The sequence below is a fragment of the Sorex araneus genome, chromosome 5, assembly GCF_027595985.1.
Source record: "Sorex araneus isolate mSorAra2 chromosome 5, mSorAra2.pri, whole genome shotgun sequence".
In the NCBI taxonomy this organism is placed as follows: domain Eukaryota; kingdom Metazoa; phylum Chordata; class Mammalia; order Eulipotyphla; family Soricidae; genus Sorex; species Sorex araneus.
Genome location: NC_073306.1, coordinates 177,343,173 through 177,368,163, shown reverse-complemented (window position 1 = coordinate 177,368,163; position 24,991 = coordinate 177,343,173). Strand labels below are relative to the sequence as shown.

General features: G+C 33.5%; 1 protein-coding gene across 2 annotated transcripts in view; it reads left to right on the top strand.

Moving 5' to 3' along the window:
* Positions 1 to 24,991, top strand: part of GABRA2 (gamma-aminobutyric acid type A receptor subunit alpha2) — a 137,640-nt gene that overhangs the window by 57,933 nt on the left and 54,716 nt on the right. For both annotated transcript variants that reach the window (XM_055137930.1, XM_055137929.1), the window contains exons 4-6: positions 3,711 to 3,778; positions 20,461 to 20,681; positions 22,215 to 22,297. In XM_055137930.1, the coding sequence (XP_054993905.1) occupies positions 3,711 to 3,778; positions 20,461 to 20,681; positions 22,215 to 22,297 (372 nt within the window). The remainder of the gene's footprint in view (positions 1 to 3,710; positions 3,779 to 20,460; positions 20,682 to 22,214; positions 22,298 to 24,991) is intronic.

Below are 24,991 nucleotides of genomic sequence, written 5' to 3'. Positions count from 1 at the left end.
ATCCCATATGGTCCCCAGAGCACTGCCAGGATTAATTCCTGAGTGCAGAGCCAAGAGTAACCCCTGTGCATTGCCGGGTGTAACCCAAAAAGCAAAAAAATAAAAATAAAAAAAACAAAAAAAACCTATTTTCTCTTCTCAATGCTATTTCCCCCTTGCCTTAACTATTATGAAAACGTCTTCCAAATTTTGTCTTCTTTCTCCTTTGACTCAGTCTACCCACTTTTAAAGTGAACATCTTGCAAATTTTGTCTTTGTTCTCCTTTGACTCAGTCTACCCACTTTTAAAGTGGTGCATAATATTCCTAATAAAGTAGTACTGGACATAACATTCTCCAAACTAAAGTCCTTCAAGAATTCCACCATCTGCCATTTTGAGAGCTCTGATCAGAACAGAGCTTGGTGTGAGCCCTAAAGGAAGCCAGTCCCTAACTGGTCACTCATGCTAATTAAAATGCAGAGAGTTTGTCACCAGAATATCATTTCATTTGTCTAATCTGTGACACAATTTTGCCACATGTATCAGAATTTTGCAGCAGGTATTAATAACGTAATTCAATCCTGTCCTTTCTGTATTTGGGGAAATGAAATAGGCTTATTTTAGCAAATCAGTCACAAGATCCCTAAATAACCCATATTTGTATAATCACATCTTCCCTCTCTTCTCGCTTTCTTGCTTCCTTAACTATTATGAAAGCCTTATAGAAGATAAGACTTTACTATAGAAGCCCAGAGAACTGTGTTAAACTTACAAAGCATTAGTGGTCACTAAGGAATTTACTACTTCATTGGTTGCTTAGAGCTCTGTGCGTCTTTACATATACAAGCTCTGAAGGTCTCATTTCTCTAAGGTGACTTTGAATATCTATAATATGTCGCTTTATATTCTGCTTTTCATGCTTAGAGATTTTTGGGTAATCTTATTTTACTCTCTTTGGATTCTGTTCTGGAACCTTCCTGCATTCACTAGCACTGGTAATTTTCCCCTCTGTACTTTAATTGCATTTTGGAACATAGAGGGTATTATTCATATATTTAGCATGAATATATTCATATATTTTTGTTATTTTTATTCTCTAGCCTTACTACTTCAGATTAAAGAGAATTATTTAATTTGCCTCTACTTGGATAGAGTCTAATATAGCACTATAGCACTGTCAGCACTGTCATCCCATTATTCATTGATTTGCTTCAGTGGGCACCAATAATGTCTCCATTGTGAGACTTGTTGTTACTGTTTCTGGCATATCGAATACGCCATGGGTAGCTTGCCAGGGTCTGCCATGGGAGCAGGATACTTTCGGTAACTTGCTGGTCTCTACGAGAGGGACAGAGGAATCGAACCCGGTTCGGCCACATGCAAGGCAAATGCCCTACACGCTGTGCTGTCGCTAGTATAATGTAATATTTAAATTTCTCTGGAACATTTTAACTCAATATCAGTAGTTATTAAAGCTTTATACAATTGTTTGTTAAACAGATGAGATAGTATGATTGATTTGGTTTGTATAAGAGAAAAAGGAATTAAGTTCTTTTCCCATTTTTATGATTTCATTCTGCTATCCAGATAGCAGAAGGTTCAGGAATCACTAATCATTTGTGAGCCCTAGTCTAAGAAGAAGAAGAAAATGTAGAGGTTTTAATTTAAAAATTCATCATTGCAGGAGATGGAAAACAACATTGAGACAAGCATGGTAATTGGATGTGGGGTTTTAGACCAGAATAGTACTTAAATAACAAAGTTGAATAAATCTTTTTTTGGAATAATATATATTATTAGTTATAGATATTAATAATATGCATATTCTTATATATAATTTTGGTAGAGAGTACTGTGGTAAATAGAAATAATGTAATTTTCAAGAAGCATTTTTTAGTTTCAAGTTCTTTATAACTCTGATATATCTTTACTTTAACCCTAGGCCTCATGAGCCAGATTTCTTAGGCTCTTGATAAATGTACTTCTTTGTTTTTGCTTAGTTGGCCGATGGACACATTTTCTTACCTTTGTATCAGTATACACATATATTTATAGAATAATAAATGATCTATCTCAGATTAGTCTTGAGAATCCTTATATTTCATGAAGATTAAGCCATCAGAATCTAAACTTTATTTTGAAACCTTATTTTTTTTTTAGTCAATACAGTATTATCAACTTTGTTTCCTTTTTCTGAGTTGCAAATTTATACCTAATATACTATTAAAAACTTTAATGGGCTGGAGCAATAGCACAGCGGGTAGGGCGTTTGACTTGCACTCAGCCGACCCAGGTTCGATTTCTCTGCCCCTCTCGGAAAGCTTGGCAAGTTACCCGAGAGTACCTCACCTGCTCTGCAGAGCTTGCAAGCTACCCGTGTGTATTCAATATGCCAAAAACAGTAACAACAGTCTTCCAATGGAGACGTTACTGGTGCCTGCTCGAGCAAATCGATGAGTAACGGGATGACAGTGACAGTGACAGTGATGTTATTTCTATAGAATTACAAATTTAGCACTTTTGTATTAAGACATTCAGTTTTTGTTGCTAGAAATTATGGTTTTTCTTCTCTAAGAATATTTGGAGTTGGGTGGGAGGCAGTTCCTATTCGTGGCAAAGCTCAGGGGGTTGGAAGCCTCTCCTGGAGATCTTTGGGGGCTGTATGAGTGCCGTGGCCCAGATACGTGATGCTGAGCTGTCCCAGTGATGCGCGAGTCACCAGAGTCACACCCAAGAGTATTAAAGGTCGAACTCAGACCCAGTACACATAGACATAGAACTTTGTCCTCAAGCAATCTCCCTGGCCCCAAAAAAGTATTTTGACCCTTTGCCTTATCACCATTTGATTTATTTAAGATTAAAGATCTAAATCACCCGGAGTACTAAAACTCCAATTACTCTGTTACAGTTCAATAACTTTATAATCAAATCCAGTTCAGTCTAAGCATTTCAGGTATTTCTACGTACATTTAAAAGCAAGCTTGTGTGGAGGTAGTCTATTGTGATTAGTGTATATTATATGTATTCATTTTATGTGATTAGTTTACATTATATGTATACATTTTATGTTACTGAGTAGTAAAGCTCTATTAATTGTGTTTGTAATGGCTGCTAATTTTAAACTGTAAACTAAATCTTCACTGTCATGAAATAGAACCTAAAATACTTGGGATTTTGGGGTAGGTGTTGCTTGTTTGGGGGCTACTGGTAGTGTGCAGGCCTTACTCCTGGCTCTGCATTCAGGAATCACTCCTGGCAGGGCTCAGGGGACCAACTGAGCTTGGGGATCAAATGAAGTTACTTAGTTTAAGCATAAACCTAGGGCATCTTATTTTGTTGCCAAATACTTTTAAATAGTACTAACCATACTTTTATTTTCAGTAGGGATGGTCAATTGAGTTATAAATTAGTTTGGCTAAGATTGATTCTAAGAATCACAATATACTTAAATATATTTGCACTATATACTTAAGGTTGAGTGCTATAATCAGATGGAGCTTCCCAGTAAGAGTGTTATCAAACTTCTAGGAATTTTGCTTTTAGGATTCTGAGGAACTCTGAAAAAAAAATAATAATGTAACTATTTTTGTTGGTTTTGAAAATTGAAAAGAAAACCAAAAGTATTATTTCTCAATATCATACAAACTTTATAATTAACTTGTAGCTGACTCCAGTTCTTTCATGGCGTTTATTTATATTGTCTATCTTCACTCTTTTTTTCTTATATCAGACAGCATTACCGAAGTCTTCACCAATATCTATGTGACCAGCTTTGGCCCTGTCTCCGACACAGACATGGTGAGTTTTTCACTAAGCGATATATCAATCTATATAGTCGGAGAGGATTTTAGAATAATTAGAAGAGCAGTTTTTTAATTTATATTTTAATTTTTTATTGAATCACCATGAGATAGGGCATTATGAAATTGCTCATGATTGGGTTTCAGTCATACATATAACTTTTCAACACTCATACCTCCACCAGTGTAATTTCCCAGCACCAATTTCTTTCTCACTCCTTCAAGCCACCCCCCTCCCCAGTCTGCCTCTATTCAAACTAAAAACTATTTTAGTGTTACAGAAAGATGTCATTACCTCATGCCTATTTAGTCTACCCAAATATGAAGATAAGAAAGGATGTTCATCTTTATCTGTGTTATACCACACCATTTAAAATTTTGTCTTATCTGGAATGTAGTAAAATATATGATTTAAATAAAGAACAATTATATTGCTATAACTACCTTCCTGATTTAAAACACATGCTTCAATAAATAAACACAGTTGCATAGCTATTTTCTTTCTTCCTTTACTTTTTTGGGGGGGGCGATGGGTGCACACCCAGACATGCTCATTTATTACTCCTGACTCTGCACTCAGGGATCATTCCTGGTGGACTTGGGGAAACATATTGGGTGCCAGGGATCAAACCAAGGTCAACTTCATGCAAGACAAATGCTCTTTCTGTTGCATTATCTCACCTCCCCCAGTTTCATGGATATGACTTACAAAATAAGGTAATGGTCAGTTTTATAAAATGGAGATGATGCTACTGGCATTGAGTAAAGTAGATTTCATAACACAATATCTCTGTGTTCTAGATACAACCTATACTAATAAAACACATTGATTATTCATAGATAGAGTCACATATAAATCAATCTAAATGATCTAGAATCTTGATGTTCTTGGACTCTATGGAAATGGTGTCTGTTTTTCTTTAAAAATGGAATGAATAAGAGAGTAAAATAGGTCTGGTGGATTTGAGTGGCAGATTTGATACATCTTAGATAAATTCTTGATCAAGTGTAAGCATTTTAGTAATGAATATGCCGTTTTGTCTGCTTAGTATAGAACTTTGTTTTTAGATTTTGGTTGAAATAAATTCTCATTGATTTTCCTTATGTCCCAGGAATGAGAATTAGAGGAGACTTTGTCCAGAGTTTGTCTCACCATCATATAATTTCCTTCATATCTTTCTCTCTGATAATGAGAAGCAAGTTTAACAATTGAAAATTTTTCACAAAAACTAAAGATTTTTAACTTGTTTCAGCCACTGTAAATATTGCTAACTATTTTTTTTACAGACTACAAATGCCAGTTCTGTCAATAAAACTCAGTCTTTCTTCTATTTGTGACAATTCTATGACCTTACAATCATTATATTGACTTAGGTGACTAAAATCTGAAGTTTTTCCAGTTTTCTTCTTCTTAGCTTTGCATCTAGTCACAGTTCTAAAACATTAGGGCAAACCCTATTTTTCAAAATAACATCTCCCTTTTGAATTTTCATATCTTTTAATCTGGAAATTAATTTTTCTCTTTCTAGAAATCAATTTAGGTATACAGAAATGTGAAAAATGATAGGACTGGTATTTAACAAAAATGTATGCTAGCCACTTGTGGTTGGCTGTAAAGATAACATTTCTGTGCAGCAGAATCTTTCAGTAAAAGTGCTTAAAGGTTAGAGAAACAGAGTGGGTACCTGAAATTTGTGGAATCAATAGAACATAATTTTGTTCAACACTACAACAAAGTTGCAGGGTATCATATACATGATGGCTCTTACATGATTAAATTTGGTGCATTATTATTGACATTCTGTTCACAACAGATTTTCTGATTTATTTCTATTTTTATTCATCATTTCTTCAGTTTTACAAAGATTGTTGACTTCGGGGTGATCTCATTGATTACAAGACCACTCACTGGGAACTTACTCTATCACTACTATCCAGTGAAAGAAAAAGTTGTATGACACAAGTTTGAACAGGGAAATTTAAAATAGGAGTAAAAATAATAATAAATAATAGGAGTAAAAATGATAAAGAACTCTAAATGATACATAATTAGCAATTGTTTAAAACACCATATATTTCTGGGGGTTATGCATTAGAAACAGAAAAATACTAAGGATTTGGGAAGAGATCCCATCCTTTCGGTCAGGATATATCTCCTAGGGGACAATGGTGCTCCTAAGGGAACATGAAGCTATAGGTGTAGTAGGTCATGACAGGGTACATAGGAATAACCTGGAGATTTAAGTTTCAATGTGTCAAGTCCCTAGGGGCTATGTCCAGCAATAACAATTCTCAAATATAGGGAGAGACTTTGCTGGAAAAATCCTCTTCTCTTGTTGTTATATTGGAGAATTCTGTTGAATAATGCTTAATATTAGGTGAACTACAAAGGAGCCCAGTTTAGAGTCCTTTTGTATTACAAGAACAGGAGCAAAGGTTGTATCTGAAGCTGAAAGACTTTATACTTATAATTGGTATTGATTAAATAAATGTGTAATCTAGCGGAGATTATAATTGTGACCCAAGAGATTGATCACTCAGCAGGTGTTTTTTGATCTTTGTCCAGACACCAGAGAGGAAAAAATGAAACTGTGGAAAATAAAATTTGTGCAACTGATGACATGTGAAAGATAGACAACATACACTAAATATAAATCTATTGGGGATGATTAAGCATCATTTCAAAACATGTATATACTTTGTGAAGAAAGTGATGTTGTTTTCTTGATGATCAAACAAAGTTATTTTCCATCTTAATGTTACTTTTGTTGGAAATGAGACATATAATAAGAGAACATTTATATATGTTTTTATTGCATGAATGTCCTGTTTGATGGTTATATCATTAATAGAATGAAAAAAATTATAAAGGGAAGGAAAAACACACATTATTGCCAATCCATAAAGGTAGATATGAAAATGACTAAGTCGTGTATTACATAGGCAAACTGTTAGTGGGGAAAATGGTTAAGGATAAATTTAAATTTACTTTCATAACTCAGCTGTTGAACTCTTATTGCTATGCAGTATGCATCCTCTATAGCAAGATCTTAAGCCTCTAAGTTCTGTTCAGGTCGGTGATGAATATTTGTTGTGACATTAGCCTGAGAGTTAAAATCAGCATAGCAAAAGGAATTAAAAACCCAAAGAACAAACACACACACACACACACACATAGTGCACACAAACACCAACTGCTATCTCATAATCATTAACCAGTGTAATTGTCCAAAGAAAGTTGCAGATCTAAATTATAATTAAAGATTCTAATTACAGTGTCTGCAATTAAGTTAAGAATCTTTTATTTTAACATTAAAAAATTCATGAGTAAGAAAGTAATTAAACTTTGGAATGTTAGCACAGCTGACAATTGACAAAGTTTGTAGTAGGCGTGTGCATTTTAATAATGTATAGATCATTCCATTGTTGTGCTTTTTCATTCTTTTCTCTTTGCTTTGTATAAAAGATTTCTTTTTTTTAATTTTTGTAAGCATTTTTACTGTGTATGCATATTCATAGACTTGATTAGTATTACTGTACCTACACCTAAACTGAAAATTTCAGTTCAAATGGTTCTCTAATGTAGAACTAAGTATTATGGTTCAAAATTGAACAATATAAATATAGATGTCATTCAGAGATGTGATAAGCTAAATGTTCAGTGAGTGGTGACTTTTGTTTATTAACTATATATGTTGGTTAATATACTTTTTTGTCATGACCCAGAATGCATTATCTCTTAGACTTCTAAGAATTCAGTAGTATAATTCACTGTTCAATAGTAAACGTCATAGGGAGATTGAGAGAGTTATTAAATCTTAGGTAATTGGTGGATATTAGCATTAGATAAGCTGTTAGTCATTAACCAAAGTTGTTTATGTAAATGTAAATGTAAATATAGGTGACAATAAATAAGGAAAGCTTCTCCAAACATGGCAAGTGTTGTGGATTGACAGTAAAGATGACTTCTAGAAGTCTGTCACTGGATATTACTGATACTTTGGAGAGATAAGAATTAAACCTGGGGAACATTTATTCATTGAAGCATTTTATTATAGCTCCCTCCTAGACATTTTAATAATGTTCTTCAAATGTGATTCATAGATATTTGCATTGAAATGACTGCTAGTACTTGTTAAGACAGTTTTAATAGCTGCTTCCACAATCTGTGAACTATAATTGCTAGTTCTAGGGCATGACAGTATGCATTTTAGTAGGTTAAGGTACTTGATTTTAGTCTTAGGGCTACAAAAAAGCCTTTTTAAGATTGGGATGGAAGATTGGAGTTAGAGTGCAGGTAGCAGAGTCAGATTATAGCAAATCTAATGATTTGTTTTACAACATGGAGAAAGTAAATACTAGTCTGAAATGATGTAGTATTTCAGGCAAGAAGTAGTTGTGAACAAGGATGGGACAGTGGGAATAAAGTTTGAACAGTGAGAATAAAGTTTAATAAAGTTAAATGCTGAAATTGTTTAAAATAACTATGGAAAATTTAATAAAAGTTGGTGCCTTATTGGGCATAGGGGTTGAAGAAACAGTAAAGGGTGAGGCCTTAAGTGTTGGATGTAGGGGCTGGAGTGATAGTACAGAGGGTAGGGCATTTGCCTTGCACACGGTTGACCCGGGTTTGATTCCCAGCATCCCATATGATCCCCTGAGCACCGACAGGAGTATTTCCTGAGTGCAAAGCCAGGAGTAACCCCTGAGCATCGGCGGGTGTGGGCGTGACTCCAAAAAACAAACAAACAAAGAAAGGAATTGGATATATAGTCTTACCATTTATTCAGATAAAGAGTGCAGGATGGAAAAGTTTTCTTCAATCTGATTTGGAATTCAAGGATTTAGTGTATAGCTAAATCCTTGAGTATTTAGCTATAGCTATCGTGTATTTGAGCAGCCATCTGATGGTAAATGAAACCATGAGCATATATAAACATTTGAAAAGAAGTAACTTAAAGGGAAATCGACATCATATTTTCAAAAGACTGCAGAGGAACTCAGCAGTCCTGTGTAGACCTATGGAGAACCACAGACCTATGTGAAATGAAGTGGATTTCCTTCTTAATATATAGTGTGTTTTGATCTTTGACAACCAAAGTCAGAGTCAGAGATCACTGTCTTTTATCTAATTCATTGATGTGTGAAATAGAAATAATCAGATGTCTGTTTGAGGCACAGATTTTCAAGTTCAGATTCTACACAGTGCAGGTGTGTGGTTCATCTGGTAGTGGGAAGATACCATAAGCTTTGTCCACAGTAAAACTTATCTAATGAATGGACTAATTGTTCCAGAAAGAGGGCCATTCAAAGGTAATTACTTCCCACATTAAATTGTTTTTGGAAGAAAATTTATAGAAAGTTAATGTATAAACCTAGTGTTATTGCTCTCTTACTTCCTTGGAAGAGAAGCATTTCCTGACACTTGCTGTTCTTTTGTCTAAATAAGAAGCAGCTATGATGTCTGAACATGAAGTGATTTATTAAATAAAAATGGAAGTAAATGTATGATCTTAGTCTAGGTTTTGAGGATAGAGTCTATTTTGAGGGGCAGCCACACAGATTTTCATGTCATGACGAATGATAAGAACAAATAATAGGCCTTATCTATCCACAAGTGTCACTTAAACAAATTTTCCTATTTTCTTATTGGTAGATTGTTGGCCAAGAGATTAAGTGGGCTGCAGATTCATTGATGAGAACTTTCCCAGGGTCTTCTCAAAAACTAAATATTTACATATATATATATATATATATATATGTAGTTTTTCTGTCATTGTAGGAGAGTCCTGCAAAGTCAGGAGTGAACTACAGTGTGACATATTATGGTAGAACCAAGAAAAGGATTTAAATGTGTCATTAGATAAAGAACAAGGAGATATTTGCTGATCCTGGTAGAAGTAGCCAGATTGTAGTGGGCTGAGAGTTGTGGGAGGTGAGGAAATGGAAGAAGAGTGGTGACAATATTTTTAAGCAGTGCGGATGAGGAGAGGAGGCGAGAGAGAGGGCAGTAGCTGTAAGTCATTATATCAATCAGCAAGACTTTTATTTTTAAAGATTACATGAGCTTCTCACTCTTCTTAAATATGCCATTATCTTTTACAGCTCTCTGGCCTTGCAAATGTTTTTTTTTTCCTGTTCTTGTTTTCCTTCTTTCCTTCTTTGCCAACTGGACATCTTTCATTATTTAAGACCAAACTCAAATTGCATCTTCTTTGATATCTTCCTAGGGTACTCCACATAGAGACAGTGTTCCACCATATGGTGCTCACACATTTCTATGACATTGTGTACTGGATTAAAATTTTTTTTCACTTGCCTTTCTTTCGTACTGCAGTCTGAGATACTAGAAGACATGAGTTGTGTTTGTTCATTTGAACATATTTACTAAGTATCTACTCTGTGTTTCTTGCACTGTTGAAGCTAAAATTCCTAAGTATAACCACTGCCTATTCCACAGTTGTTCACAGTATTGTGGGGGAACAGCTAAGAAAATTCCTTTTTTGTTTATTTTTTAGACCATACCCAGTTGTGCTCAGGACTTACTACTGCCTCAATGCTCAGTAATCATTTCTGGTGGTACTCAGGAGACTAGATGTGGTGCCTGATTGGGTTGGCCACATGCCAAGAAAGCTTCTTGCCCACTCTACTATCTTGTTGTCCTGGAAGCTCCTCTAGTTTGAAGGTTTTTGTTTTTTTCACTGATGTATTTATAGATTAATATGGTATCAAAGGGATGTGAATAGTCTATCTGTGTCTGCTGTTTTGGGGAAAAGAAAGAGTGAAAAAGAATTTAGCAGTTGTGTAGGGGGGTGATGTCCCAGCACAAACTGAAGAAGGAGTCTATTGAGTTTAGTTGAGTTTCAGCACGACTGGATTGTAGAACATTCTCTGAGACTTGGGTGAAAATGAGGTTAGAACAGAATATAATGCCAGATTATGAGGAGTTTATATTCCATGAGCTTCCTCCAAAATCGTGATGTGTGAAGTAGTAGTCATAAAAACATCTCTAAAATAGTTTAGCACAATAGACCTCTACTCCTGGATGACTCATTATTGTATGACTTTTGGGGGGTGTTTGTTGATATTCCTTAAAATATAAATAGTATGCAAATGAAGGCTTACTGTCATTAGTAAGGTATAGTTAGACAGACCTGTACAAACACACACCTCAAACTGGTGAATTTAGGAATTAGAGAAGGCCTGACTGTTTGCCTTAAGACATCTGAGAACTCTTCTGTCATTCGCCTTTAGTCATGCCTCACTTTACTCCGTATACTTCCTTTTGATAGAGATTAAATTCTTATAGATTATTAAAATATATATAATTTTAATTATATAAATATATATATTTTAATATATAATTAAAGCACTAGTGCCCAGAGAATTGATTCTGTATTAAATTAATAATGAAAACCATCTTCTTTCATGGACTCATTATTGTTTATTTCTTCCATCCCAGACAGCGTGTAAAATGACAGTAGGTTTAGCATTAAAGAAAATGGTGTTTTTTCTCCTTTTTCAGTATGCAGTTGATGTTGGTCAAATGTAGGCTGCAAGAGAGAGGTATAAAGGAAATACAACTGCAGCGGACATCAGTGAGTTTGTCTAGTTGGCTGTAGTATGAAGCATGCAGGAGATAATGCAGTATCTGTATTACTGACAGCAGAGTGTGTGTCCCTGTGGCGGTGACTGTGAGGCTAGAAAGGTAAGAGAAGAGAGATCAGAAAGGGTTTTGAAGACTGGGTGGAAGTGTTTAAATGTCATCCTTTAGCTATTTCAGAACCCAAATCCATGCTTCTGCACGTATTTTATTAAAATCAATTTTTATTGCTATTGTAGCCTCTGAAATATATTTGAGCTTGTTTTTTTATTTATTTATTTATTTATTTATTTAATTGAATCATCATGAGATAGTTACAAGCTTTTCCATTTGGGTTAAAAACAAGTTCATTCAGAAAGAACCCACAGAATGAGCTTGTTTTTTTTTTTTTTTTTTAATTTTATTTATTTTTAATTAGAGAATCACCGTGAGGGTACAGTTACAGATTTATACACTTTTGTGTTTATACTTCCCTCATACAAAGTTCGGGAACCCATCCCTTCACCAGTGCCCATTCTCCACCACCCGTAAACCCAGCGTCCCTCCCACCCTCCCCAATCCCATCTCCCCCCCACCCCACCCTGCCACTGTGGCAAGGCATTCCCTTCTGTTCTCTCTCTCTAATTAGCTGTTGTGGTTTGCAATAAAGGTGTTCAGTGGCCGCTGTGCTCAGTCTCTAGCCCTCATTCAGCCCGCAACTCCCTTCCCCCACATGGCCTTCGACTACAATGTAGTTGGTGATCGCTTCTCTGAGTTGACCTTTCCCCGGAACGTGAGGCCAGCCTCGAAGCCATGGAGTCAACCTCCTGGTACTTATTTCTACAGTTCTTGGGTGTTAGTCTCCCACTCTGTTAGAATGAGCTTGTTTTTTAATGTGAAAGGGAAACCTTGACACTCCAATCTTATCTACAACTGAATTTTCTCTCAAAAAAGAAAGAGAGAAAGAAAGGAAGAAAGAAAGAAAGAAAGAAAGAAAGAGAGAAAGAAAGAAAGAAAGAAAGAAAGAAAGAAAGAAAGAAAGAAAGAAAGAAAGAAAGAAAGAAAGAAAGAAAGAAAGAAGGAAAGAAAGAAAGAAAGTTTTACTTTGATGTGCCACCTCTTAGAATGTTGGTGGGTTTGTACTTAACAACCCCTCCAAAAAAAAAAAGCATAATTCAATTGTTTCACTCAATTTTCTTTACAAAAATATGGCTTTCTAATGTGCGAAGTGGAGATAGTCCTGCATATTCAATAAGATGGCTATGGATTTCAATGAATTTTATCCATTGTATTAGTGAATTATTTTTACATAGAACTATCAATCACATTGCACACTTTCTTTTTCCAGGAGAGGGATTTGACTCTCACTTGTCAGTGCTCAGAACTTAGTCCTGGTCCCGTCTCAGAGATCACTTCTGGCAGTACTTGGGGATCATTTGTGGTACCTAGTATCAAACCTGGGTTGGCTGCATGCAAGGCAAAAACTCCTACCTCCTGTGCTGTCTCTCTGACCCTATATTGAATACTTAAATTATATATATTTTAATAATCTATAAGAATTAAATCTATTTCTTGTTCTATAACTTTGTGAAATTGCTCATATCCTAGTTCCAAAGTCCAGAGATCCTTTGCAATGGTCAGAATAGTCACAGTGTTATTATGCTATTTTATTTCTTTGTTTTCTTTGCATAATGGGGTTTAGTGATGATCAATACTAATTGAATTTTTTGGCAATCCTGTCACCTTTCTCTCTCTGTCTCTCTCTCTTTCTCTCTCTTGATCTCTTTCTCCTCTCTCCCCCTCTCTCTCTTTTGTAGTGCCAACACTGAGTGAAAATTATTATTCATACCCCTCTGAGTCCCACCCATAAAGCTTGATCTAAATCATTCTTGTATAGTCAAGGGTGCTGTTTCTTTTATTGTTACGTATCTGCTACACATACTAGATTTTTTTGGTAACATAACAAACTTGCTGAAACTTACTTGTAGGATTCTAGATTTTATATGCACAGAGGATATAATGAAACATTTTATTACTTTAAAATTCACCCCATAAATCAAAGTAAAATATAAATTACTCCAAAAGGGGCCCTGCAAATTGCTTATGTTTTAGTGAGTAGATATAATTCTTTGAAAATTGGCCACAAGCACAGGTTTAGAATTAATGATCCAGGCATTAAAAAAAAAAGCTATCTTCCCTAAATTAGTATGTGCTTGAAATCATGCTAATACAATAAACAGTGCAATAGAAAGTGTTATTCTTGTTTTCAGTATAAATCATAGAAATTGTACTTAGGGGTATTAAAACATTAAATTAGAAACTGCTGCTTCTTTGGCTCATTCCCTAACAGTCTTCAAAACAGGAAATTCACTGCATAAATCTTTAACTTTATCTGTTAAAAGAATTACTTGGATGAAATTTTCTGTAAGGAATTTTTAAAATATTTAACAGTATAGATAATTTAACCTTTTGTTGTCATTCAGTTTTGCATACTCTGTACCTAGGCCACACTAGATTACTGTTTTGTCCTTGTGCATTTACTCATTACTTTTGCTTACTACATATTCTCGTATTCTCTGAGAAGTTCAGTTCATAAGATTCATGTTTGTCTAAAGACATTAAAATACATTGTTTTGTAATTCTCTGGCAATTTTCTTAGTAGATCAAGTTATTATTATTATATTAGTTTATACTCATGAAGGGCTAGAGCGATAGCACAGCGGATAGGGCGTTTGCCTTGCACAGGGCCGACCCGGGTTCGATTCCTCCACTTCTCACGGGGAGCCCAGCAAGCAACCGAGAGTATCTTGCCTGCATGGCAGAGCCTGGCAAGCTACCCATGGCGTATTCAATATGACAAGAACAGTAGCAACAAGTCTCCCAATGGAAGCGTTACTAGTTCCCACTTGAGCAAATTGATGAGCTACAGGATGACAGTGACAGTGACAGTGATACTCATGAAAACATTGAAAAATATCATAAGGAACCTCACAAGAATTTTTTTTTGGGGGGTGTGGTACACCCTGCTGTGCTCAGGGATTACTCTTGTCTCTGTGCTCCAGGATAACTCCTGGGTAATGCACAGGAGAATATTTGCAGTGCCAGCGATCAAACCTATTTATGCATTTATATATGTATATGTTTTATACTAATACGCTAAAATATTTCAAGATAAGAGCTATAGTAGAAATGAAAAGTAGATGATTAAAGCATATATTTTGGAAAATGGTTATCACATTGAGTCGTGAAATCATTTTCTTTTTATTCCCTCTTCAGATTCCTATTCATGAAAATATTTTAACAATATATATAAAAGCTCTTTGTTTTTATTTTTATTTATGTATTTATTCTTTGCTTTTGGGGTCACACCCAGTGATGCACAGGGGTAATTTCTGGCTCTGCACTCAGGAATTACTCCTGGCGGTGCTCATGGGACCATATGGGATGCTGGGAATCGAACCCCGCTCGGCCGCGTGCAAGGCAAACGCCCTACCCGCTATGCTATCACTCCAGCCCCTAAAAGCTCTTTGTTTTTAATAAATGATTTCCTTAAGCAATTTGTAACATAAGCAATCAAAAAGTTGAATATAAATTCATATATTTTAAACCTGTCTTAATGGGTATTGTAGTTAAAATATATGCATATTCAAGTATTGAAATTGATTACTTGCTACTACTGATTATTATACTAAGTTTTAAAATAATACACATAAATTTTGCCAATCTGCTATATTACTTATTGTTAAACTCAACTATATGACTTTCTTTGGTTAAGACGATGTTAGCAAAGACAAGTCTTGAGTAGCCTACTGGTTTTTGGAGGGGGATGGAGACATTTGGATGGAGCTGACTTACTTTACTGGTCCTACATGATAGTGGCTAAGGTCAGCCAATTTCTAGCTGACACAGATTTATAGCCAAGCCCATTTGAGATTGACTCAGCCGAGAGGGAAGTTCAGCCATTAATGGCCCCAATTATCATGATTTCCTAGCTTATAAATGGTAACTCTTTTAAACTACTATATTTTGGGTATTTTTAACATAGTAGGAGTTAATCAATATCATATATGCTCTTAATTTGAAAGATCAAACCGTGGTTCCCTTTACTGGTTGGCCCTTACAGTTTCAGAATTGGAGCACTTTCACTTCTACTCTCTAGTAACTCCTCAGTTTGTGTCTGGATTCTACAATTTCCAGTTTCAAACTTACTATCTTTCGGCACTATTTGTCACTGTTAATCTCTAAATTTTCTTTTCTCTTTGGCTGATATTTTTCTCTCCCTCTACTCTTGTGTTATTTTATGACTCATCTTTTTCAATGTTCCAGAGTCCTTTACTTTTCATCATCTGATTGTAATAAAAGTGTAGAATTTTTTAAAAATTTCATTTTAAATTTTATAGTATACTAGAAGAAAATATCCATTATATTGGTAATCACAATGAACAGAATTGAAGTAAGTTTGAAATGAAGATGGCTGGATTTTAAAAAACCCTTAAATTTTATTTTCAACAAATTGCAAAAAATGGTATTTTCAGAACATAATTTATTTTAGGTGTTGAAAATTAAATATTAATGGCAAAATATAAAGAGACCAATAAAATCAATAATAGAACCAATAACAGAATATTTTTTACAAAAATAAAAACTAAATAAAATTATAAAATTATCTTTTGCTGAACAATAATGAAAATGCTATCGATTACAATTAATTTGTAACTTTACTAGCCATATGGATTTGGAATGGACTTAAGAATAGACAAACAATAGTAAATAACAGAAATTTCAGAAACAGAGCTATACATCAGAGAAATTTTATTGCATACCTGTGGGAAACAATGAACTATTCCATTTGTGGCACTAGAGACTTGCTTTCTTATTCAGAAAACAACTTAGATCTTTATCTCATGATTCACAGAAATTCCAGAGCCTAAATGATAAAATTCAAACATTAACTTAAAACTAGAAAAATACACAAGAATGTGTTAAATAGTATTTAAAGTGTATTTTTTGTTTTTATTGAAATAAGTAAGAAATTTTTAGTATGTAGGACATAAATAATTCATATAGTTTAATCAGAAAACTGAGTAAACTAACAATTTACAGAAAACTAGAGTATTTTATATGCACAAGAATTAATTTGCACTCAGTTGAGAAATCTAAACAGCAGAATTATAAACCTTTAAAACCAATAATAATGAATAAAATTAGCTATTTTTCTTATACTAATTAGGCAAAGAAAGTTCATACCCTACAGATGAAATTTAAGATCTTAATTTAGCAGCATCTGGTTATTTTGAAGATGTACATTTCATAATAAGGTCCATTAATTCCACTTGTTAACTTATTCTAGAAATGTTAAGAGATACTAAATAAACTAAATGTATTTACATTTCTTATTGAAATTAATAAATTCTCTATAAGTCTACATACTAATCATTTCTTAAATATTTAATCTGTCACCGGCCTATTCTAGAGAGTAGAGTTTTATTGGAACATAGCCACTCATTTGTGTATTGTCTTTGGAATCTTTCACACAATAATACAAAAGTTGTGACACTTGTCCAGCAACACTTAAAATGCTTATTATATAACCCTGGATAAAGTTTGTTAATCTCTTATCTAGACTAACTTTTTTTAAAAAATTGAGTCACCATGAGATATACAGTTACAAAGTTGTTTATGATTGGGTTTCAGTCATACAATGTTTCATCACCCGTCCCTCACCAGAGTACCCCCCCCATGTTCCCACATTCTCTCACCCCACACACCTGCCTGTATGAGAGATACTTCTCTCTCTCTCTTTCTCTGGCATTATAGTTTACTGTATAGGTGCTGAAAGGTTATCATGGTTGTCTCTTTACCTACTTTCAGCACTCAGTTCTTGTTCAGAGTGATCATTCCCAAACATCATTGTCATAGTTGCTCCCTTTATCCTAGCTGCCCTCTCCCCATCCCCACTTGTGGCAAGCTTACAATCCTGGACCATTCCTCCTGGCTCTTGTTTCTACTGTCCTTGAGTATTAGCTAGACTAAATTTTGACACTTTTAAACTAAGCACTATATATGAATAAATGTTTATAATAAAATAATCATAAATATAAAAGTATTAAATTATCAAGAAAAAAAATTGTGAAATATACTTGCAATGATATGCTGTACAAAATGAAAATTAAAACAAGTCTCATAATGGAGACATTACTGGTGCCCGCTCGAGCAAATCTGTGAACAACAGGACGACAGTGCTACAATGCTACTAGGTACATTGCCATGAATAAATCACGGTGTAATTAAAAAGTTTATACTAACAATGACTTAGTACCATTTATATAAATGCTAAAAATGCTATGCAGAATGCCTATGTGTGTAGTAAAAATATAAGCACTTGGGTGGGAATTACAAACATGCAGTTCAAGAGAATTACTTCCTTAGGAAAGTTTGAGGATATAAAGAAGAGAAAAAATATTAGTAGTATTTATGATATTTCTGCTGGTGTTTATCAGGAGGTATTTGAAACATTCCTTATATTCTCATATGTCTGAACAAATAAAATGATACCCAGGTACCATCCTGGGGCATTTTATGAAGAAATACAACTTGATTGATAGGCAGAGGATGTGTTTATAATTGTATTATGTAATTTTAGTAATGAAAGAAGCGTTGTAGGAAGGTACAGAGAGCTGACAGTGCACATTTCCCAGGTGTTCCAGGGATTGAAAGTGTGTTATAGGTAGAGTTCTTGACCTGGATAGGTAGGAAACTTACTTTATTGATAAAATTGCCTGAAGCCTAAAAATGTTTTTGTTGGGGGCAGGGTGGGCTGAGAAGGACCTGAATGTAGATCAGGTTCCATAGATCTGTCAGCAGGACACATCTGGGACACTAAAGCAAATTATGTTCCTGAAAATCACTGTTTACAAACATTATGTACCTTATATATGGTAGAGATTTACGGAGTCCTTAGATCAATAAGCTCTAAACTGGACACTATGCCAGAGTGTTAGAGATATGGGAAAATTTAATTTGAAGTTTTATAAAAAGCTGTAAAATACATTGTTTTCTGGGAGCAAATCTAAATAGTATGTACTCATAGTCAACCTGGTTATGAGGGAATGAACATGCACTTGCACAAAATCTTCTCAGATGAGGCTTTTTGCCAGTGGCTAATAATCTATATTCATTCCAGTTTTGAGGAATATTTTCTTGATCAATATTTGTGCAATGATTTTTATTTTTCACATATGTACTATCTTTGCGATCTGTCCTTTAAACACAGTTTATTCAGTGAAATTTCCAATTGCTGAGAAATTCTTATTTTGAAATTTGTAATGTTTATAGCTTTGTTCTCAAAGAACAATGCTTGCATTTTTTATTCCAATCCCAGTAGGGTAGTTGAATGTTTTATTTACTATATGTGTGACTGAGCAAACACACAAAAAGGTAATATTCTAATATTCAACATCTTCTTAACATCAATCACAATTGACAGACAGACAGACAGGAGAGAGAGAGAGAGAGAGAGAGAGAGAGAGGGAGAGAGACAAAAAAGAGGTAGAGAGAAACAGATGAATATTTGACAGTGCATTTGGTGTAGCATGGATGGAACTAGAAGATATGTTGAATTGTTAAATGAAGTAAGGCAGAATGACAAACACATATCATGTATATGTATATGTATATATATATGTATATGTATATGAATGAGGGAATGTAATGATTTAAAGGGAGGGATGCCTTGATCACCCTTGGCTCCGGAGTAGAGGGAGGAGAAATAAAGAAATAGAGTGAAGGGTAAGGGGAGAAAAGATAGATAAGAAGCCATGAGGTCAGGGTCAAGGGGCTTCAAGTATATCAGTAATGTTAAAGAATGATAGAGCTTAATATCCCACCACGGGGTCAACAATACTGAAATCATGAGACCCTAACTTTGATAAGCAAACTTAAAAGTTGCTTGTCAAGATGGCAGGTTGGAGCTAAGTGTGGGTGGGCTTAAGAGTCTGGGAACTCTGGTAGAGGGAAGTTAAGACTGATGGTCAGATCAATGCTGGATCATCGTATGTCAAAGTATGAATAACTGTAACTGACTGAGCTTTAAAAAACAAAATTTTGAAACAAAGTGTTTTAAAAGATTTTAAAATTAAAAAAACAAAGTACATATTAACTTGAGAGTTTATTTGTAAAAGATCCCTATAGTAAGCATTGCAATAAACTGATAAACTCAGATATTTTACAACCAACTTATTGGGGAAAACTATTAATATCCTCTTTTATACATTATTATTGACAATATGGCATTTTTAATTTTTTTAAATTTTAATTTATTTATTTTTTATTTTTGTGCTCATGTTTCCCTCATACAAAGTTCGAGAACCCATCCCTTCACCAGTGCCCATTCTCTACCACCAGTAAACCCAGCATCCCTCCTACCCTCCCCAATCCCATCTCCCCCCACCCCACCCTGCCATTGTTGCAAGGTATTCCCTTCTGTTCTCTCTCTCTAATTAGGTGTTGTGGTTTGCAATAAAGGTGTTGAGTGGCCACTGTGTTCAGTCTCTAAGATTATAAAAGTAATAGGCTACTCTATAGTTACAATGGAAACAGGAGATAATCACGAGGTAAAAGTGCATTTGATAGTATTTAATTTTTACTTATTTTTTGCTTTCCTTGTCTTTTAATTGTTCTCTTGCTCTATAATTTCTGCCACTGTGAAGTCTGACTTCTTTATTGAGATAAACTGCTTTATCCCCCTTCTTTATTGAGGTAAACTGTGTAAGAGCCCACCCAGATCCTGGCCCAACCATGCCTCTTCTCTTGGTTCTACACCATTTGATGCAATAAAAATGGCTTTGATTTGCTCAATTATTAAAGTATAAGTAAAGTGAAGTTGTCTTTAATTTTTCTAACTGTATGTAGCTCATGGTATTAACATTCATACTTAGTCTCATTATACGTAGAAATGTTTCTTGCTAAGACATTATCTTTATGACCCAAAATCTACTTATCTTAATATAGGACTCTTGGTTGTACTTTATGATATGTTATAGTGTCCTTGTAACTAAAACCATTTATTGTATATGACGGAATTCTATTTTGTATTTCAGGAATATACAATAGATGTTTTCTTTCGGCAAAAATGGAAAGATGAGCGGTTGAAATTTAAAGGCCCAATGAACATCCTTCGACTTAATAACTTAATGGCAAGCAAAATCTGGACTCCTGATACGTTCTTTCATAATGGGAAAAAATCAGTAGCTCATAATATGACAATGCCAAATAAGCTTCTTAGAATTCAGGATGATGGAACTCTGCTGTACACAATGAGGTATGTTTTTTGGTTTGTTATATGCATTTAAATGCTAAGAAATCTATGGATCAAAATGGGTGATCCTAACTGTCATGTAAGGTCTTTCCATATTGTTAAAGTACCAAATAAGGTACTGTGTAAATGCTTGAATATTAAAGAAATAAAGACTAAATAAGTTTTATTAGTTTTGTTATCTTAATTTTCACAGTAAATTTTTTAAAATTTTTTTTTCACAGTAAATATTTAAAGGAGTAGTTTTAGCATCATGATTTCAATTTTTCTTTTAAAATTTTCTTTATACTATTATGCAATTTTGTTTTTAATATCAGAAGTCAAATAAAAAAATAAGCAAACTTTAATTTAACTTTTTGATGATTTTTATCATGAATTACATGTAATACATCATTAAACGTTTAAAAATATACTATTGCAACTATAACAGAATTCCATTTTAATCATCCCCATAAGTATACTTTAAAATGAGTTATCCTTACTTTATATAACTAAAGGAAATATTCACAAGTCTAAATGAGGCACAGGAAAGACTTAAATCATTGATTTAAGAGTGAGACTAGGCATATCAGCTCTGTTGTATCATTATTTCTCAATATATATTAACTGGTGAATTTCTGTTGTGAAAGTTATTCAAGAAGGGGCAATACCAACAGTCTGATCTTTCAAAAAAAATAAAAGATCATTATTAGATGATCTTTGCCAAAGGTGGAAGTGTTAGCTCTTTTGTACTTTAAATCTAACTATACAGGTGTAGTGACCCTGTTGATTTTACCCTCTGGCAGTTCTGTGGACTGAGTCAGTGTCGTTCAGGGAAAAGACATTGGTTTCTACCTAAATCCTCTTTTTGATGTAATAAAGATTATTGTCCACATTTGTTTTGTTCATCACAAGATTTTAAAAAATGCTTTTCTTTAGTACCCATTTTATCACTTTTTGTGTGACATGAAATGATCAATAATTATGTGAGTTTTCCCTGATTATTCCTCTGTGATCATGTGGATACCGAAAAAGATACTTAGGATTCATAACTTTTTTCATAATTTTCCGTCTAATTTTAGAAAGATATTGCTAGGATATACATCTCTATTTGTATTTATTTATTCTTACATTTATAACTACAAATATGTATGTATATACATATTTCAGGTTCACTAGCAATTTAGATAATTTTGAAGAAGGCACTATGAGCCATTTTTAAATTCTCAATAACAATTTTTCTATACAATCTTAAAAACACTTTTAAAATTCATATTTTTCTTTAAAGAAACTACAAAATAAACAATTAAGTATACCTATAAGTAACTATAATTACTTGACTTCATATTTTGTATGTGCCAATGTCTTCCAGAGAATATCTAAAAAATACTTAAAAAATTTAAAAAAATATTTTAAAGCATGAATCCATGTGAATTACCCTAAAACAATGCAGCTGCATATGTCCGACCTCATCTATGTTGATTTTATTAGCAACTGTAAGGAGTGACTTATCTTGACTTTCTAATTTGCTTAAACAAAGAGTGGAATTTTGACTTTTAGGCTTACAGTTCAAGCTGAATGTCCAATGCACTTGGAGGATTTTCCAATGGATGCGCATTCATGTCCTCTGAAATTTGGAAGCTGTAAGTATGAGAATGAAGTCACATGTTTCGGTTAGTAATATCAGGGTTAGGCAGCAGACTTCTTAACTTTACTATTTCTTATAATATGAAATGCTTACATTTACCTCATAAGATCCACAAGCAATATATGTGCTGATTTGCCACATGGAAATAATTGTATAGCCCTATTTTATTTTTAATGATATTATACTATAATCATGTTCTTAAATTATGATTTGCTTGACTATTTGTAGTATTTAATTTATGTATATGTTACATAGTATATAATTTATATTTTATATTAGTGTTTATGTTAATATTGTGGATATGTTGATTATATACTATATAATATGAATATAAACATAAAGAAGATATTATATCTCTGATGGTAAGGATTATGTCTATTTCAAGTGCTACCTACTTTCTTTTGCAAGCGCTTATATAGTAAAAAATGTAAAATAAATGTTCCAATATTGTTAAAAAAGAATAAATTTTAAAGGAATGATTCTGTTTTTGATTCAAGCTGCAAACATCCTCTTATAAGGGGCAGACATGAAATATGGATAGGTATAGATTAACTTCCTATTTTCTAACTAATGAAAGGGAAATTTTTATATCCTCATATAAATTTGAAATAAGTGATAATCATACCTGAATTGCTAGTTGTAGGCACCTTTATACAGGAAGCATTTCAGAAAATTTTCTCTGCAGTTTGGTCCTTCTTTACATCACTGTAGTTATAGCTTATATAGCAAGCAAAAGCATTCACTCATCTAAAATAACTGAAAAGATATAAGGCCAAATTATCCCCCTGGGCTCACAAGGCATTCAGAACAGTTCTGGATAAATTTACGAACACAACTAAGCAGCTTCCCTCTTATCCAAGTGGTTTGATTCCTTGCCCTTTCCAGAAGCATGACTCTGTAATACCTTGCCTATCCTATCTGGTCAGCTTTCTGCTTTTTTGTTTCTTAAACAGAAAAATAGTTCTCTCACCAGAATAAAAATAAATATGACTAAAGAGTATGCTTTCTTAGTACTAGACTATCATATGAAGGAAAAGAGAGGCATGGTGGCTAGTATGAAAGCAAATCCACTAATAATTATTAGGACCATATCATTTTGTGAAATGAGGAGATTATCTTGGGTGTTCTGTTCATTCTTACAAAAGGTGTCAGCTCTCAACTTTCTTTGAGAAGCTTTTCTTTGTTTAACTACAAAGCATTCTTTTATTGTCATGGAAACCATCACTTTAATACTGGCGTTTCTTCTAAAATTATTTAAGATAGTCAATCATGTTATACAACATAAACATAATGCTGAAAAAAAATCACAGCAGATGCAGCAGAGAAAACCTCATTTGCATTGCATAAGTGGCATTAAAAAGAAAATTGAAAAGCCTTGATACTGAAGAAGTGGTTTATTCAAGATGCAGTTATGATGTAAGAAGAAAAAGCATTTTCCAGTGGACAAGTTAATGCCATTAGGATGCCAAATATAAATGACATGGTGTACCATTGAAAAGAAAATTACTTAAATATTTTAAGCAAATTTAACTACCTTGTAGTCTATATACAATGTACTTAAATATTCACAGTGTACTACAATATTGTGTGCTTGAAAATATTAGCTTGCCAATATCTAGAAGTGTTAAGAGCTACACATAATTTTTTTGTTTACCATTATATCTTTAGTTGATTTTATTTAATTTTCTTTGTTACTATTTCTGACATGTTGATATACATATATAAAGAATATATATAATATATATAAAGAATATATAAAATTTGTATATTCTTTATCCTTGCCACAGCAGGTCTTGAAACAAAAGAATGGACACCTGTATAGTTACCTCAAAACTTAAAAAGTGTGAGCAACAGCAAATTTTGAAGCATTTTCCTGTAACATATTTTAACTGAATCCAGTTCCCATCTTCCATAATAGTAAATTAGCAGTGTCTTACTAATTAATTTTAAAACTTTTACATATGAAAGTTTATTTCCTTTTCATTTTTGTTTAAAAGTAATTTTCAAAAGTGTCATTGTAATTACTTGGCAGTTTATTCACAAGTGAGAAAGTATTTTGAAACCCTAGGATATAAAGTGTCATCTGTTATATGCCTTTTTAACTCACTAAATTTTGCATCATTTAAAATATTTTTCAAGAGAGGGTCATGATATGTTTTCATGAAGGAGGCCATATGATAATTTACAGATGAATTCTTAGCTGGCCACATCAGTTGTGTTACTTAATATTATCCTAATCATCAGTGTTTAATTGATATTAAGTAACTGAATATTTTGACCTTAAGACCAACTTTAATTCATTTATATTATGACTTTATAATATATTTTATATTTTTTGTTAACTTTATATTTTGTTAACAGAAACATGTATTAGCATGTTTCTGTTAACAAAATATATGCAGAAATGTTTCGCACAGTGTAATTATTTGTGGATATATGTGAACACATATGAAAAGTATATATTCCACTAATATTTACCTGGGTATTGGTTTTAGCAAAATGAGTAAAGCATTAAAAGACCCTGTAGCAAATTACACACAAAATTTTATATGTGCACTTTATTTTTACTAATTCTCAAGTTTATCTGTGATCTTAGAGCTTGGAAGATAACTACCAATACAATCCGACACAATTTTCAGCAGAAATCTTGAACAAGGCAGGAGAATGTCCTATAGAGTTAAGGGCAGAG